At 40.1% G+C, this 17,117-nt stretch overlaps 1 protein-coding gene across 1 annotated transcript in view; it reads left to right on the top strand.

Moving 5' to 3' along the window:
- Nucleotides 1–35: 35 nt before the first annotated feature.
- The window catches only part of uts2r2 (urotensin-2 receptor 2), a 37,694-nt gene continuing 20,612 nt past the window's right edge, over nt 36–17,117 (top strand). The window contains exons 1-7 of the mRNA XM_041220680.1: nt 36–253; nt 2,537–2,751; nt 8,039–8,114; nt 9,553–9,595; nt 12,080–12,144; nt 14,580–14,636; nt 15,659–15,812. Of these exons, the coding sequence (XP_041076614.1) occupies nt 183–253; nt 2,537–2,751; nt 8,039–8,114; nt 9,553–9,595; nt 12,080–12,144; nt 14,580–14,636; nt 15,659–15,812 (681 nt within the window). The 5' untranslated portion in view covers nt 36–182. The remainder of the gene's footprint in view (nt 254–2,536; nt 2,752–8,038; nt 8,115–9,552; nt 9,596–12,079; nt 12,145–14,579; nt 14,637–15,658; nt 15,813–17,117) is intronic.

Raw genomic sequence — 17,117 nt, 5'->3', positions numbered from 1 at the left:
GAGATCGGCACTCTTTTGCTTTTGTCTGCCTGGTCGCAGTGTAGTAAATACACGTGTATTTCCAGGTTGCATTTCCAGAAAGGGGTACGTACAGCGGTTCCTTACTGGTATCGGTTTAATTACCCAAACCGGCTTTACAGACTGCATCTGGACTAGGTACTACTGGAACAGCTCTCCACAACATGCCTCTTCAACTGAGACGCGGAAACGTCAAGCCTGCAGACAGCAACAGCGTTGAGAAGAAAATTAAACGGTAGGCTTTCTAGTGGTATACTAATAGTTTTTAGTTCTTTAAAAGACGGGTGACCAGGGCAACACTGTAAAAACACATTTAAAATGGTATTCTGTATATCACTTTTAAAAAGCGTATAGCTGCAACAACAGCACGCAAGCAGTTGCAGAATGTCTCAAATAACCGAGTCACTAGCCTGATTGTTTTTGTTTTTTTAAATTCCACGGTCCTTTGGAAAGCGAGGACAATTTCATTTTAAAGTTTACTTCCTGGAATATTAATATTATGATTATATATTTATTACAGTTGCAAGGACCCACAAAAAAAAAAAAAAAAAAAAAGATTACATACCTTGGAGCGTTACTACAGAACACCCTTCCATTAATCCTTTGGGCATACAGCTTTAAGAATACATGCCTTGTTGGCTGTCTGGTTTGTTTAAACTTGTAAAACCTTTGTCGACTTGACTATTGAAAGAAAAAAAAAGTAAGTCGTGTATCTATAACCAAATGATTGACATCTAGACACTAAAGGGTCAACTCTCAGTGGTTCAGTCCACTGGATTTGCAAACTTGCCAGGAACTGAACAAAGTGAACCCCAATTGCAGTCAGCTAATCAGAAGATCAAGTTAGTTTAGCTGATCTGAACAAGTGGACCAAGTTAGACTGATCAGGAGAACTAACCCATAGACTAGTATATAGAAAATGTAAACCATGACATTAGATGATTTGAAAAAACATTTTCTGTTCCCTGTAGTGCAAATATAATTAGACCAAATAATCTCCCCCTCATACATACACACACACACACACACACACACATATATATATATATATATATATATATATATATATATATATATATATATATATATATATAGATATATATATATATAAATTAGGGGTCACCAACCCCAGCTCTGAATGAGCAACTTGCATCTGGGCAAGGTCCCGCTTCGAGATCTCATACAGGGCCCCAGAATGCACAGTGTCTGAACTTACCTGCTCACTGGACCTGCGGAGTGCCACCTATACAGTACCGGCACTGGGCTACTTCACAGGGGAGGAAGAATGCTCCCATCACCATGGTGCTGGAATTTGAACTCCGACCCTGCAGCACTTTGATTCAGCGCGATACCCGTCCTTCAGGTTCCCCAAAAGGGAGGAGCTACTGTAATGAGGTGTTGTCTGTGCGGAGGGTAAATGGACGGCCATACAGATAAAGATGAAAGTGGTGCACCGCTTGCACCACTGTTACCAGCTCCTGCTGGGTGACGCAGTAGTTTTGCTCTGGTTTACTGAGGGCTTTGCTGTAATATGCCACGACCCACTCTCCATTGGGTCCCACCTGTGACAGCACTTCCCCAAGTCCCATGTCGCTGCCATCAGTCTCCAGAATCAAGGGCAACTTTGGGTCAGGGTACAGAAGGACAGGGGCCTTGGCCAGGGTGTCGCGAAACTGCCAGAACATAACGTCACGCTCCGTGGTCCATTCGAACCGCCTCCCCTTCTCTGCGATGTGGTGCAGTAGCCGGGCAAGCCCAGGAAGCCCCTCGCCTTCCAGACTGACGTGGGCGTTGGCCAGCCCTGAACTGCCTCCACAATAACCGGGTCCGCACCGTTGGCCCCCAACACATGGCCGAGGAAATGCGTTTCCTGCCACATCAGGTGGCACTTCGCTGGGTGCAGCTTCAGGCCAGTGGCCCGGAAACAGTCCAGCACTTCCCTTAGGTTGGTGAGGGCCTCCTTGAAGGACAGCATGGACAAGCAGATCATCCAGGTGACGACACACTACCTGGAACTGCCGTAGTCCATGAATATGGAGCCTTACAATCACCTTAGTATCCCCTGCTGCTGATATAGCAGAGGCGTATGAGTGTCACGCTTCACATTTATGCATATATCCGGAGAACCAACTGTCATAAAACATTAATTAGTTTAAAGTAAAGTTTCTATTGATCGATTTAATCATCCGATCGATTAATCCCACCTGTTTGCTAGAGATATGAAATTGGATAGATTCTTCGCTACATCACATTCCATTAAACCTGCACGTGCATACCTACTGGCAAAAACAAGTTTGTATTTACATACATATGAGGAGAATGCTAACAGCAATGTCTAATTCTAGCAGCAATATGAATACATTGAAGTTGAGCTAATATACCCAGTGGTAGTTTTATTAAAGGTAAAACAACTCCCATAGTAAATATGTTCAGCACTTGCAGGCAGAATTCCTATCTTGTGTTTCTGCAGTGCTGCTGGTTGCAGTAGTTTCAGCTTGTGCTCTTCTTCCCTCCTCAGAGGCAATGCACAGAGGCAGGGGTCCTGGTTTCGTAGGTTTCGGGGCTGGCTCCTGCTGGGGCTCGTGCTTCTCTGTGCAGGCCTCGCCTGGCTTTACATCAACAGTGACGATGACATCACCGAGGTGTGGGCGCGGCAAAGCCAGCTACTGCAAGAAAAGAAGTTCTTTGAAGTGCCGTGCTCTGAGGATTACGAGAACTACCAGAGATACCCAGGTATTGATTTATTGATTGATTTCATTAATTAAGCAGCTTCAAATTACTGACCCCTTCCCTTTTGTATGAGGTTTGAAATCATTCTGATCTTTCTTTTCACAATTACTCAAATATTGTGTATTTTTTTTAATAACCTGTACTTTGACTATTCAGCAGTTTACATTCAGATATATGTAACATAGGCTAAGTCAGCCAAAGTGCACAGCAGTGTAATACCAGAAACCTGGAAAAGGGTGACAGAAAGGCTAATTAAAAAGAAACTTCATGTAAATACTTGAGTAGAAATCATTTTGCCAGTTAAATGAGAAATGTTTTCAAATAAAAAAAATGAGTTCATGATGAGAAATTACACATGACCAGTCTGAAATGTCCTTGTATCAAGAACAACCACTTTAATCATAGTTTTTCTGGTGAAGCTGGGTTAAAATTCCTTTCAGGTTTGTGATCCCCAGTGTGTTAGTTCTTTACCAGTCTTGTATGCAGAAAAAGAGCTGCATGTTTACTTGTAATAACAACCCTGCCAACTGCAACTAATTGGCTTTATATGCAATTAAATTTAGTTTGCAGCACTGGCCACAAGATGGCACTGTTGGATCACAGTACTGTGTCTTCTCCTGGAATACAGTAAACTCCTGTTGTTTCTGTTGCTGCGCTGTGAGACCTTGTTTTATAAACCAGGATTTGTTGATCCTCTACTCGAAAACCGGCAGGTCAAGTAACACTAGCTTTCTGTTTCCTTTGTTTCTGCCTTTACTTTGAAAACTGGTGTACCACAGCCTTGCTCAATGAGTTAAACTCTGTATAGGACAGGTGAATGTTTACCTCATTCTGCCAGAGTTTATCTACTTGTTTATTTACTAACCAGTGTGTTTATATTATCTAGGGTAGTACAGCTGCTAGCACACAAACCTTTCTCTCCTTGAAGCTTTGTGCTTGATGTAAACCTGGGTAAACAGCCCCTGCTCCAGCTCTTGTTTGCTTCTTGCTATTTGTGCTAGTTATTATATTATTCTCTCTCTCTCTCTCTCTCTCTCTCTCTCTCTCTCTCTCTCTCTCTCTTATATTATAATATATATATATATATATATATATATATATCATATATATATTATATTCTATATATATAGAATTAGTTAATATATAACAAAGTTATATATAACAATTAACTTTGCCTAAAGTATTGTTTTCATGACCTATTTGTGTGGATTTAAACTGTATTAGTTGTAAAAGGACTTTATTGAGGTCATTGTTTTAATATATTAATGTATGCATCAGGTGTGAGTGGTTATCTGTAGACATGTGTCATTGATAATGCATGTATTGCATCAGATCTGGAAGCACTGTAGGGCTGATGCTCAGCTAAAATAGTAACCTGGAGGGCTGATTTCTTTTTATTTCTGTACTAAACTATTTATTAATTAATTAATTAATTAATAGACACCCTTAAAAACACAATAAGAGCCAGAATAGATAGTAGCTGTCGATGGAATTGGCATGTTCTCTCATCTTTAGTATACACCTGTCAAAATAAGCTCATGCCCTTTGGTCAGAACAGAGTTCCAGTGATTGCTAATCTGTTACATTCCTAGTTGACTGTAATGTAGTGCAGCCTCCCTTGTGGGGCTGACTTGAACGTTCCAAGAAAAAGTTTGCAGAGCTTATCCCAGGGGGTGGAGGAAACATCACTCAAGATTGCTGAGCATAGATTCTCTTTCATTTATGTACATAAACTCCCTTTAACCTTATCTGAACCCCCTGCCCGATAATGCTGCCATTAAGCACATTGTCTTTTGTTATTTATTTATTTATTTGTGTTTGAGTCATTACCCTTATTAAAAACATATACTGCCTGGCAGTGGGACCTGTATCTAGTATCGGATTGGTCCACCAGATGTAGTGTGGCATCCACAATGTGCTGGAAGGTTTCTTGAGGGTGCATGCAGTCGTTAATATTTAACGCAGTCAGGTCAGAGAGATAAGCAGAGGATCGCGATGACGAACGTTCAGGTTCATCCTATATCAATCGGTTTGAGATCGGGGGGGGGGGGTTAATGGCCAAGGAATATGCCTAAAGCCTCTGTAATGCTCCTGAAGCATTCAGGGTACTTATGTAGCATTTTTTCTGCCTATATACCACAACCTGCCCCACCTAAAGGCAATTAAAATAGTGGGGTGTGTTTCAAAATATATACATTGAAAAAAACATTGTGTTTATTTCATGAAACTTTCTGAAAGTTCTTTATCTGCCAAACATAAGCAACTGAAGTTGCTAAGAAAATTAACCCACAAGGGGAGGCTAAGTCTGGCAACTGGGGCGCTTTAGCATGTGTTCAGGTGAATTATCCCCAGACCTTTATCAATGCAAAAGCTAATTTGCTATCACTGTGGGTTGGTTTTTTTTTTGTAACTCTTATGTACACAAAATAAGGACTGTAATTTTGACAAATGCTTAATTGCGAGTCTGTGGAGAGTGAGCTTGTTATTTTTCAAAGTTACTTTTCGCTACACATTTTAACCACAGCAATTGATGCCACAGTATCAGAGGCTTGGCTTGAATAGTGTAGCTGGGAGAGTCATTCAGTCTGAGAAAACGCTTTATCTTCCAGTTGTTTTATTTCATTATTTCTAATTAGTTTTTATTTTGACAGGGGAATCATGCCATTAAAACAGTGGTGTCATAACTAGGCATTTTAGTGCCAAGCTGTAACCCAGGTTGCATTTTTAATTAACTTGTTGTTATTTCCACTTCCTTTAACATGCTTGAAAGGAACAATATATTACTAAAACAGAAAGGAACTTGTTAAAACGTGGTGGTAGATTTCCTGCCCCTACGATTATATTCAATCCTCACATTTTCAGTATCATCCAATGATAATGAGTTTATTTTATGCATGGTCATTTTTTGTTAATCTGGGCTGGAGCTTTGACTCCACAGTAAAAGCTAAGGCAGAGCTCAAGCTGTGCTTATAATAATGATTCCGTTTTTTTCTTTTTCATCATCTGATTAAAACTTTATCAGTAATGGCACGCATTTGTGGAGATTTAGCAGTGTCTCTGTAAACAATATAAACTACTGTATGATTCTTTTAGCAGCCACATTAACTCTTACAAAATCCTTTAATATCTATATTATCCAATTCTGCCACTGCTGAGAAAGCTTACGTGCTTCCTCTTTTCTACCTCTCTTCTGGTTTCTGAATTCAGCTCCAGATGGCTTCTTTGGAGACATCTTAGTAATTTATTGATTTAGTTTTCGCTCTGTATAAAATGTTTCTCACATCACAGCACATACCACCTAGAACCGCCCACACGACAAAATAAGTTCCCATGGCAACATGGCCTGTGGTACATGGCCTCTGGTACCTAGTGTATTACTATAGCCTGCCGTAATCATTGATCTCCACATAAAAATAGATGTTTAGCTGCTATTTATCAGTTAGATTGAATATTCACAATGGTACATGCAACCACCAGAGTGAGAGAGACGCTTGTAAAATTCTTCATTTTTCCCTAAAGATCAAAAACAATTTAGAATTTGGCAAGAGCCATGCAGGTTTGTATGCTATTGCTATACAATGTTTGCTGCAGTACATAACTAGTTTTTGTGTTTCTTTATACATATTTTAATGCATTATAAGAGGAATGTAATTATCAGATACACTTGTTTTATAATGGGGCTATGTATATCTCGAGAACCCCTGACAAAGGGCTGCTCAGCATTATTACTGTCCTTGCTTTTCTTGTGCTGTAACGCAGGATACCAGGTTATTGACAGAGTATGCTGTCATGATGCTGTGTCCTTGCATCCAATCACTTCCTGTGCTGTATAAACTTTCAATCCAATGGGACTCGAGTTTTTGTGTGACATACAGCAGCTATAAAGGAAGTTCCCTTTGTTTATGTTTATTATTATTATTATTATGTAATTTATTACATACCTATTTATTACTATGACAGAAGTAACCCCTCCGAGCGCTGTTACGTTTTAATGAAATTTTATGACAACATTAATGTGGCAGAGACTACATGTGTACAGTATTTGTGTTCTGTATGTGTGGAAAACACTGCACACATCCTGCTGTGTGTAAACACTACATCTAATATCAATATTTGACATGCATATCTTTAACTTGACAGTAAATCTTTAGGAAAAATTCAAAGTGCTTAACACTTGGAAAATGTTTAAACATATTAAGAGCCATAACTGCAGTGTTAGCTTTTGCATGATTAATGAATGAAACATTTATTCTGTTCCACCCAAAAACCAGTCAGGACTGCCAACACTGCTGCTTTATTCAATGCTGTTTTGTCCTTGGTAGTTCTTAGCCAGAAACCTGTCTGCCTGAGGGTAAGCTGAAGAGCACTGTGACCCACATTGGTACCAAAATATGCTCCACTCACTACCAATGTACTTGTGTGACACTGCTTATTAAAATGTTTCTCATTTTGAAAGAGAAGACAAGGTCATTCCTGAAGAGAGAATTAAATAAAAAGTGCTGTCCACACCTGCTGCAAGTCCCCAGCTTGGCAGCCTGCAGATCAGTCAGGCACATCAGCATCTGGGAGCTATTATGCAGAAGCTTCAAACGCAAAATGAGAAAATAACAAAAGAGCTTCTGAATTAACAAGTGGGGGCCCCGGCGCCTCTCTGTCCTGCAGGCTGGAGAAAAAAGAGCTCCTAAAGAGAAGTGTCTGAAATCAAGAGGTCTGTACCTGGAACTGAAAACAACACGCAACCGGGTCCAATGAACAGCTTCCTTTCTGCTACACTAAGCTGCCTGGTCACACCAGTTTCTATTTTTTTTATTCGTGTTAGCACTGGTTGCAGGGAGGTAGGTGCTGTGAGAACTTCCCCTCACAGCTCTGCAAGTAACAGAGAGGGGGAGCGAGATAGAGGCATTGATAATGCCTGTGGTGGTATCCCCAAGATATTGGAGGAATTCCATTCATTCCTGAGCCTTTGTCTTGAAGAGCCTTACAACTTTACTGAATTAAGTGGTGTAGATTACACTACTGCCTATGGGCTGGGTTGAGAATGCCAAATTATTCAAGCTCCACTTCATGCACTGCAGCATTCGAGATCCCCCATATATGTAGTGACCCGGTCAGATCTTGCAAAGCTTCAACTTTTTACTCAGCGGGTCAGAGGAATACAAGAAAAAAGAAATGAGACACTTTATGCTGTTTAACTGTTTTTGCTAGGAGTACATCATTTATAGTCCTGGTCTATTCATGCCTGTGTGTAGTGAATCTACCAGCGGCTCCCACTCCGTGTGCTTGTCTTCAGGTTGTACCCCTCAGAAGTGTGGCCGCGCAGTCACAGATGCTGTGGTTACCAGAGAGGAGGCAGAGAGGATGCGCAGGTAAATCACATTTCTCTTGACAGTTTCACAGAACCAAATTTTTTTTTTTTTTTTAATTTAACCCCAAACGGTCTGAACCTTTTGGTTAAGTGTTGAGCCGTTTTGATTGACTGATCAGGGGGATTAAAAAAAAACAGAAAATGACAAACCTGTGAACTTTAAAATTGAATGGAATTGAAACCCTTTCGCAGGAAAAAAAAGAACTAAAATAGCTTTGTTATACCAACCCCCCCACCCCCGCCCCAGGAAATTTCACCTAAATAACAATTTATTGTTATTTTTATTGCTTGTGACAAGCAACAGACATGCTATAGTGGCCTAATCACGACTTTCAATGCCGAATTTCAATACCAGAACAATGTGCCGGGAGATACACTGTGGGCTTCAGTAGCTGTCAGTATATCAAAGACTACTGTCTTTAAAATACAAACGGACACAGGCAAGCAATTGAAAGCCAATTGAAACCCAGTCTCAAGATGTGTTACTGTACAATTATTATTTAGCAGTTGGAGAGTTGGCACAAACTCTAAACTTTGTAGGAAACAAAATCCAGAATGATTGATAATTGAATAAGCAATTCAATGTAATTGTGTGTGTGTGTGTTGACTTGAGGGTTATAGTATTGAAAACAGATGCGTTATTACTCTCGGGGCACATTTTGATTTCTGTTCAAACTCAAATATCTGTTTGATGACCAAAAAGACCAGGGACCAGTATTATTGTAGGGCTTAATGAGAGATTGTGGCAAAGTGCCCCGCCCCTGTGTGTATTTTGTATATATGTTATGTGTTAATGTTGGTGTATAGTCATTGGTACACGGGATATAAACGGGTCTGTGTAACACGTGTTATAAAGTGTATATTTGTATTTAGGCATGAGGATTACACAGCACTTCACGTGCAAGTAAAAAGTAATAATATTTGAGCACGGGGAATTGCACTTTATTAATTCACGTGCAGTTGTACCGCGACTCCAATTGAATGATTGATTAGCAATTGAGTCTCGGTACAGCTGCATAAAAACAGCATGTTTTCACTCACTTGGGGTTGTGTGTTTGGTGAGTGGAGAACGGGATTGGAGACAGAGGTTATAATAATAATAATAGTTAATAATAATAATAACGGCAGTCTTTGTGACAGAGATGCTTTGACATTTTTATGTGACTGGCTGTTTGTTTAAATTGGCGTTCTATTGCAAACAAATACAAATACAAGCTTTATCATGCTGCATTCAAACAGAATAAATTGTCTTGATGATGGTTATTCCAATTTTAATAGAATTCTCAGAACAGTTATTTAAATGTTTAAAGTGTTATTTTTAATCATTTGTTTTTGTTTTTAATTGAGGAGCCCAGGGTTGATTTTGCTTACAAGTCCTCATGAGAGAATAAAGATATTGAAACAATATTGTAAACAAATATGTGCTTTGATTTCCCCAGGATCGCAGAGAGAGGGCTGGCACTAGGTGGATCTGATGGCGGTGTGAGTATTACTCTAGCTTGCTTGTGTAGTCATATAGAACATCAGGTACTTGGTAGTACCATTGGTACTGTTCTTTGCTCTGGAGGTGTGCAGTGCATTAGCGCTGGGCTGGCTGGGGATATACTGTGTATATAGCTATGTAGCTATCTGTCTGTCTCCCTGTCTGAGTGGCCAGGTACATAGACACTTTGTTAGGACTGGTAGCCAATATTGAGTTGGGCCATGACACAATGTGGCATAGACTCCACAAGGAATGAAAAGGCGTCTTCAGGGTACAAGCGCAGCACTGTTGGGTCGACTGTAACAATGCTTAAGTAAACTGGCATCGTTCGACCTTCCAGAGTAATCAAGGGACCCAGAGTATACCAGGAGAACATGCCCCACACCAGGGTATACCAGGAGAACATGCCCCACACCAGGGTATACCAGGAGAACATGCACCACACCAGGACAATTTCAAATCCAGTTGGGTAGACCGGTCCTTATAAAGTGGCAGGGCAAGTGCGTATCAGTCCATAGCAGTGGCCCTCAAAGTGGTCCTCGAAGCCAGGCCATTGTGCCCGCGGCAGCTGTTCTTAAATTATGGGTCGTGAACACATTTCTGGCGGGTCGTAGCGTAGGAAAATAAAGAAAGCTTTAAACACGTTTTCCAACAAATGCGCCACAGCAGTCTGTTGACAGTGCTGCTCGCTTATGCTGTGCTGGTACGTACGCAACTTTTTTTTTTTTTTCTTGAATGGCTTTTGCGATACGATCAACCAATTATCTGCATTGTCTCTGCGGTAGCCCAATCATAATTAGCTGGGTGGGACATAAACTGTGTCTGTTTCAGGTGCAGGTACTGACTGTAAGTTTAACCAATTGGAGAGACCAGTATCTGCCAAGTTTTACGCAGCTGTCCAATCATAAGCAAGCAGAGGCCGTTCACGGTATTCTGCATGGAAATTGAAGGCGAGTGAGTAGCCAATTGGAAAATGAAAGATCTGACAGCTGTCCAATCATTTGTGAGCAGAGGCGGGGTGTTAAGATGTTAGTGAATTTCACTGACATTTCAGTATTTAGAATTTCATTTTCTATCTCTTATATTTTTTTATTTCACCAGACAAGGCAAACACCATAGTATATTTAGTTACAAATCCACTTTCTCTGAATAATTGTACTGCAGATGAGAGATCTTTAAAACAGAGTAGTGTTGACAAATTCGCCAAATTGAAACAAAGTGAGACGCTATCTACGCTTTTTTATTTTAGTTTATTCGCGGTTATCTGTGTAAACATGCTTATTTAAAAATATTTGTATTGCGTATTTTATGTACATTATTTAAAGAATAAGCGTGTCACGAGAAGGCAGTGTGTAAGATAAGAACCTATGCAAAGTAACAGCCAAGTAAGATCAATTTTGCCCGTGCCCAAATTACTTTGAGGACCACTGGTCTATAGTCTTGTATCACTCTATTGGAAAGGAATCAGACTTGGTTGTTTTTAAGTTAGAGACAAAATGCACGACTTAAAGACAAAACCGACAGCTCCAAAACCCAACCAGAGTACAGGAGAACAGTGCACTGCTTAAAACAATGCAATAATTCCAGGTCTAGTAGATCTCAAATCTTCACAGGAAGGATGCTTCTTGGGCGACTTGCCTGTCCTTGTATGAAATATGGGAAGGATCACTTCAGGGTGCTTGGACACCTCCGCAGACAACAGGTTCATTCATGATTTTTCCTGGCAAGCACTTGTTGTCACCACTTGGCTGTGATTGGTTAATCCACCGATGGTACCGCTCAGCAGCAGAAAAAAATGCTGTGGATTCGATTTGACCGATACCGTTTAACGTCAATGTGGGACTAGCGATATCGTCCCGTGCTCATCTGTCCAACACCATATGAAAGCAGTAGTAGCAATACAGCCGGCAAAATGCCTTGCGTGCCGCGCCTGTCTATCTCTCCCCTTTAAACGCACGTTATTTGAAAAGCACCAGCAGGTGGCAGTTTGTGCTTAAAATTTTGCATGCAACTAAGACAGTATCTGTTTATAAATGACAAACTTTTTAGTACGGTTGAAATTTCAATATTCAGTCCACACACATTTACATAAACCGGTAAGAAACAAATCCAACATGCCACTGGCTTTTCTGTATGTCTCTGTTGTGTTTTTTTCTTCTGCACAAATCAGCCACCGATCCATCATCATACGAGCAAACTTAGCACTGCAATTAATATGTTTACTGATTGTGTTCAGCTTTTCTAATGTGCACACCACATCATAATCCTAATATGGAAGCTTAAATAAAAGTCAGCAGACAGATGCATGTAGAAACTTTGGCATGCCAGGAGATGTCAGAAGTAAGACTTGCTTTAAGTTAATATAGATAGGTTAAACTGTAATCTTTTTCAGCAAACCTTCTCGCGCCCCCTGGGATACGTGCTGCGACCCTCAGTTTGAGAACCAAAGGCTTAAATAATCGGTTTCTTTTTTTCCTTTTCAGGCTTCGATTCTTGACCTGCATTCCGGTGCTCTGTCCATGGGACAGCACTTTGTGAACATCTACCGGTAGGGAAGAGTCAGACTTGCTTGCGGTGTCATCCCGGGGATGTGGCATGAGAGATCCAGCATTTTACCTTTCTGCACAGCAGTATACATGTGCACTATTGAACTGAATAAGCAAAAAGGGATAGGTGACACACTAGAGGTATCACTGAATAATAATAAGGCAAACACAGAGCAGTGGGTGTAACACACCGCACAGGCACGGAGGTTTAATAAACATCACAGTCGTTGTCACTGGGGTACCAGCAGTGGTAGCCCTAGTGTCAGATTTAATAAAGAAAAAAAAAAAACAACAAAGCTGCAAAATCAAAGTTTGCCACACAAGGCAAGCGCTAGCCTCAATAAAAGAGATGTCCTGATCCAGGAGCCTACTCTACGAAACCCTCTCTACTTGTTTGAGATAAAATCCTCTAAACTGACTAAGTGAAGTCCCGGCATTCTCCTGGCGACTCAGACGGCCTCGCCCTGCGCAGTGCCTTCACGAGCACGTCTTGGAGTGGAAGGGTTTCGTGTAGTAACCCTTTCCTGTGGAGCAGGCGCTCTCCTCATGTACAAAAAGTAATCTTTCGCTCGGCGCCAGTCTGTGTAGCAGTGGCTGTGTAGTCGCCTCGGACGTTGGCGCTGCTGCCTTCTTAAACCGAAGTAAGCTCTCCTGGCACGCCCCCCCTCCCAGCCAATCATGACCTCCCCTTCAGCTCAGCTCTGGGCAACACTTCCTGTTTACCAAAGCAGCAGCACAGCTGAACCAGCGACAGGGTCCTCCCTGTCACAAGAGGTTTAGAACAAGATATCGCCGTTCCATTTTAAGGTGACATAATTTTACATAATTTTGATTCATTAAATCAGGTTTGCAGCTCACGAAACATCCTCGTCTTGATTGTTTAAATACGAGGGAGCTCTGATTTTCTCATTTTTGGTGACAGGCTTGGCTAGGTCACTGGGTTCATTACAAGTTTATTTTTAGTTCATTGGAATCTGAGGTTTTGTTTTGGTCTTGAAAGAAAGTCCTTCAAATGTCCTGTTTAAAATATTGGGTGATCTGGAATGAACAAAAAGAGAAGTTAGTGTTGCCTTCTGGCTTCAATCAATTATCCATGTTATCCATTTGAAATCTCTTTGACCCTGGGAACTGGCTACAATTTGACCGGGTCACTGCAGTATAAACACTGCTTGGAACCTTGGCTAAAGGAGTGCTGGAGCTTTAAAACACACTGTCTTACCTCACATTAGCAATGAAACATTATCACTTCCACCCTTTAAAGGAGTCCTAAGCTGAGACTTACCTGTTATTCGCACTGGCAACTGTTTAGTAGTCCCGTTCAAGCAGTGCTAGATTATGTTAACAAAAACAAAAAAAAAACTTTTGCTTTCTGTAATAGTGTCCCCTTTGCCATTACTAATATACCCTTCACTTAGACGTGGCCGAAAGCATTTGGTGTGGTTCACAAAATGCTTCTTAAACGAAGAAATTGGATTCTTAGTTGGTGTGGATACACTGAAGCTGTGCCCTAATCCATCATTAATGATCATAAGAGTGAATTTTCAAAGCTTGTATTCTAATCTATATCTATTTGTAATGTTGAAAGTGAAACATTTCTCGAGGTCAATATGATTTGAGTATTTTGTTAGCAGACCTGGGATAAATATAGTTATAACTACATATTGCAAAAAATAACTATTATTTGAAAATAATTAAATACAGATTGCAGTATGTAACTATTACATGAAAATATTTAAATATGAGTAAAGAAGTTGAAATACACTGAAAGACTTTAAACTCTTCATAAATATGTAACTGTAACATAAAGCAGCCTAATTATTACCCTGCATTCGAAGCAGGTTTAGCCTTGTCCTTGTTAACCACTAGTTATCTTTTGGAAACTGCTCTATTTCAATTAGATTTAATCTGATCAATTAATTGTAGTACATGAAAATATTTTATTTCACTGGGTAAATATTTGGAAACAATGAGGTATCTTTAACTTCTGGTTTAATGGCCTGTTTTGAAGTTATTGAATTGAACACGTTGAGCATTTTCCTTGTTAGAAATCCTCATCAACCACCATGTGGTAATTGCAAGACTTGGTACATAATTATACATTGAGGGTAATAATTGGATTTAGTTTTTAATTATTCATTAACTATTTGGGAATATTTAAATATTTTTAAATAGTATTTTGTTTTTCTGCAAAAAAATGTAAACATTGTCAAATAATATTTGACTTTGTGCAATTAATATTTGAATATTTAAAAACAAAATTGATTTATTCAAGCATATATATTTAAATATATCAATTATTTAAAATAGTTGTTGTTTACAAATAAAATCTCAAATACACCTGTATTTGTCCCAGGTCTGCTAGATAGAGCTGTTACAGTTTAAAGGCTGTTGCTTTAGCTTGATCACAGCTCTCTATACCTCTCATATCTTTCTTTAGGTACTTTGGGGATCAGATCAAAGGTGTTTTTTCTGAAGAGGATTTTCAGCTTTACCGGTAAGACAAGTGTAGTTGTTTTTTCTTTGAACAAACTTAACATTTTCCCCCTCTACAGAGATGTCTGAGAACAAACAAAATATTTGCTTCCTTTAAAACTCAGTGTAAAAGTGCTTGTCATAATGTGGGGGTGAATAGAGGCGCTCTGACTGTTTGTCTGTCCGACTGTATTTCAATTACTTCATTTTCAAAATTGATCATATATCTAGAGAACTCTTAGTTCTGATGAAAGGACATTCTTTAGCGCGAATTATTGAGTTCATTATAATCTGAGACGTATGTGGAGTCTGTTTGTGGTACTTCTGTTTATACATATATCTAGAGAACACCTTGTCCAGCTGTGATGAAGCACAAGCATAAAGAGTAACACATTAAGCTTAATGAAAATCCAATTCACTTTGTACTTTGCACTGAATTAGTGAAGTGACAGCACAGGAACATTCTCATGTTGTGTTGTGGAGGTGCTTTGTATAGCAGACTGAATGAAACAGACTCCAGTCTCGGAAATGTTTTTAAAAATGAAGCCATTTTAAAAGTGATGAGATAAGTGAGTGAATGCAGGTTGCAGTTAATAATCTGGCAACCTTCAGAAAAGAGGATGTAGGATAGAGATACAGTGAAGGTACACACTGGCATGCCACACAGAAGACATTGAGAAGCACCTCTTGTCAAACTGCTTGTTATTAGATTTTACAAATGCTTTCCTTTTTGTGTTTTTGTGTTTTATAGTTATCAGTGAAATCAAAGAAACTACAAAAATGATATCGCAGAAGTCTACTGGAAGCCATAATAGTAGTACAGTGGTTCATGTTAGATTTTGAAATGTCACATTTTTAAATTTGGCAGTTTTTCATTAACTATATGAAAAACTACAAAGCATTATGTATTTCAACATGTCAGTGTAAAATTAATCAGCAGGTTTCATTCGACTTTATGAAGCAAAATTAGTTAATTCTATAGGGTGATGCAAAACTTTTGACCATATCTGTACAATGATTCTTGGAGGTTACCTATTCCTGCAGCACCATGCGACAGAGGATCCAGGAGGCCATTGCCAGGACTTTTGGACTGGACGTGTCTCGACTCCACCTCACCAAGCCCACCTTCTTCTCCAGGATGAATGGCACTGAGGCCAAGACCGCCCATGATGAGTACTGGCACCCCCATATTGACAAGGTATGAGCGTCAACCAGCTGCACTGCTAATAAAATACAGGCAAAGCCTTTTACAGGACTACAGAAGTACTAAGCAAAGAGTGGACTTTATCAGGAGTTTGCCAATAAACTGGTAAAATAAGAAGTGTTGATACGACCAACATTCCTGTTTTCCTGCGGAACTTGAAATGTAGTATTGGGTATCGCATTGATTACAATAGTGTTCATTAGCAAAATGTATTTTCAATTGGTGCTGTCTACTAGATTTTACATGTTCTGTTTGCTACATCATGCTGCTGTGTATACGTTTACTTACCAGTCATCATTCTAATGTTATGTGTTTTTTTTCCAAAAGTGATATTAACTCAGAATCACTTGTATGACTTCTACATGTGATTTGATATTATTTGGAGTGTGATAATAACCAAAGGGATATAATCAAGCACTTGTCTCCAATTATATTCTGGCCAGGACATTTCCATATGCTGATAACAAGCATTAAAAGGAGTTGTGTTAATCAGGTTTGACTGTAACTACATTAATCTTCCATGTCGTGGAGATCCATTTGCTATGCAGGTCTTGTGTAGTTTTGAAAGAAACATATGTTTTTTATTCACTCAGTTTGCATGCCTTACTTTCAGGTTTATTGGGTTCAAAATAAGGCTTGCAAAAAAAACCCCCAAAAAAACAAACCCTTTTTTCCAGGTGAAATGACAAATAAAGTGTAACAAACTACCTAAAGTAATTTAAAGGGTAGGAGGCTCCGGAGTGGTGCATCCTGTAAAGGCGCTCTGCGTGGAGTGCAGGATGCGCCCTGTAGCCTGGAGGTTGACTGTTCGAGTCCAGGCTATTCCACTGCCAACCATGGATGGGAGTTCCCAGGGGGCAGCGCACAATCGGCCAAGCGCCACCCGGGTGGGGAGGGCTTAGGTCGGCCAGGGTGTCCTCAGCTCACCACGCACCAGCGACCCCTGTAACTGGCCCCGGGCACCTGCGGGCTTGCCTGTAAACTGTTCCAGAGCTGTGTTGTCCTCCGACACTGTAGCTCTGAGGTGGCTGCATGGCAGGCCTGTAGAGTGGGGAAAAAAAAAGTGGTCGGCCGACATTTGTTTCCTGTTTTATCACAGCAGACTGAAAGATCCTATAGGGAACCTTCTTTTTTTAATAATCACATTTTTGCTGGGGAGGGTGGGCCGCAACACTACATAGAAAGAAAGAGGGTTGGACTGTGCTGCAGAGGTGCTTGGGAAAGACTGAGTTCCTAACCCTCGGAGTAGACAGATGATGTCTGTGTTTATTGAAATTTTAATTGTGATTTTCTTCTGGG

This window comes from Polyodon spathula, chromosome 20 (assembly GCF_017654505.1).
Source record: "Polyodon spathula isolate WHYD16114869_AA chromosome 20, ASM1765450v1, whole genome shotgun sequence".
In the NCBI taxonomy this organism is placed as follows: Eukaryota; Metazoa; Chordata; class Actinopteri; order Acipenseriformes; family Polyodontidae; genus Polyodon; species Polyodon spathula.
This window is presented reverse-complemented; position numbering and strand designations above follow the sequence as displayed.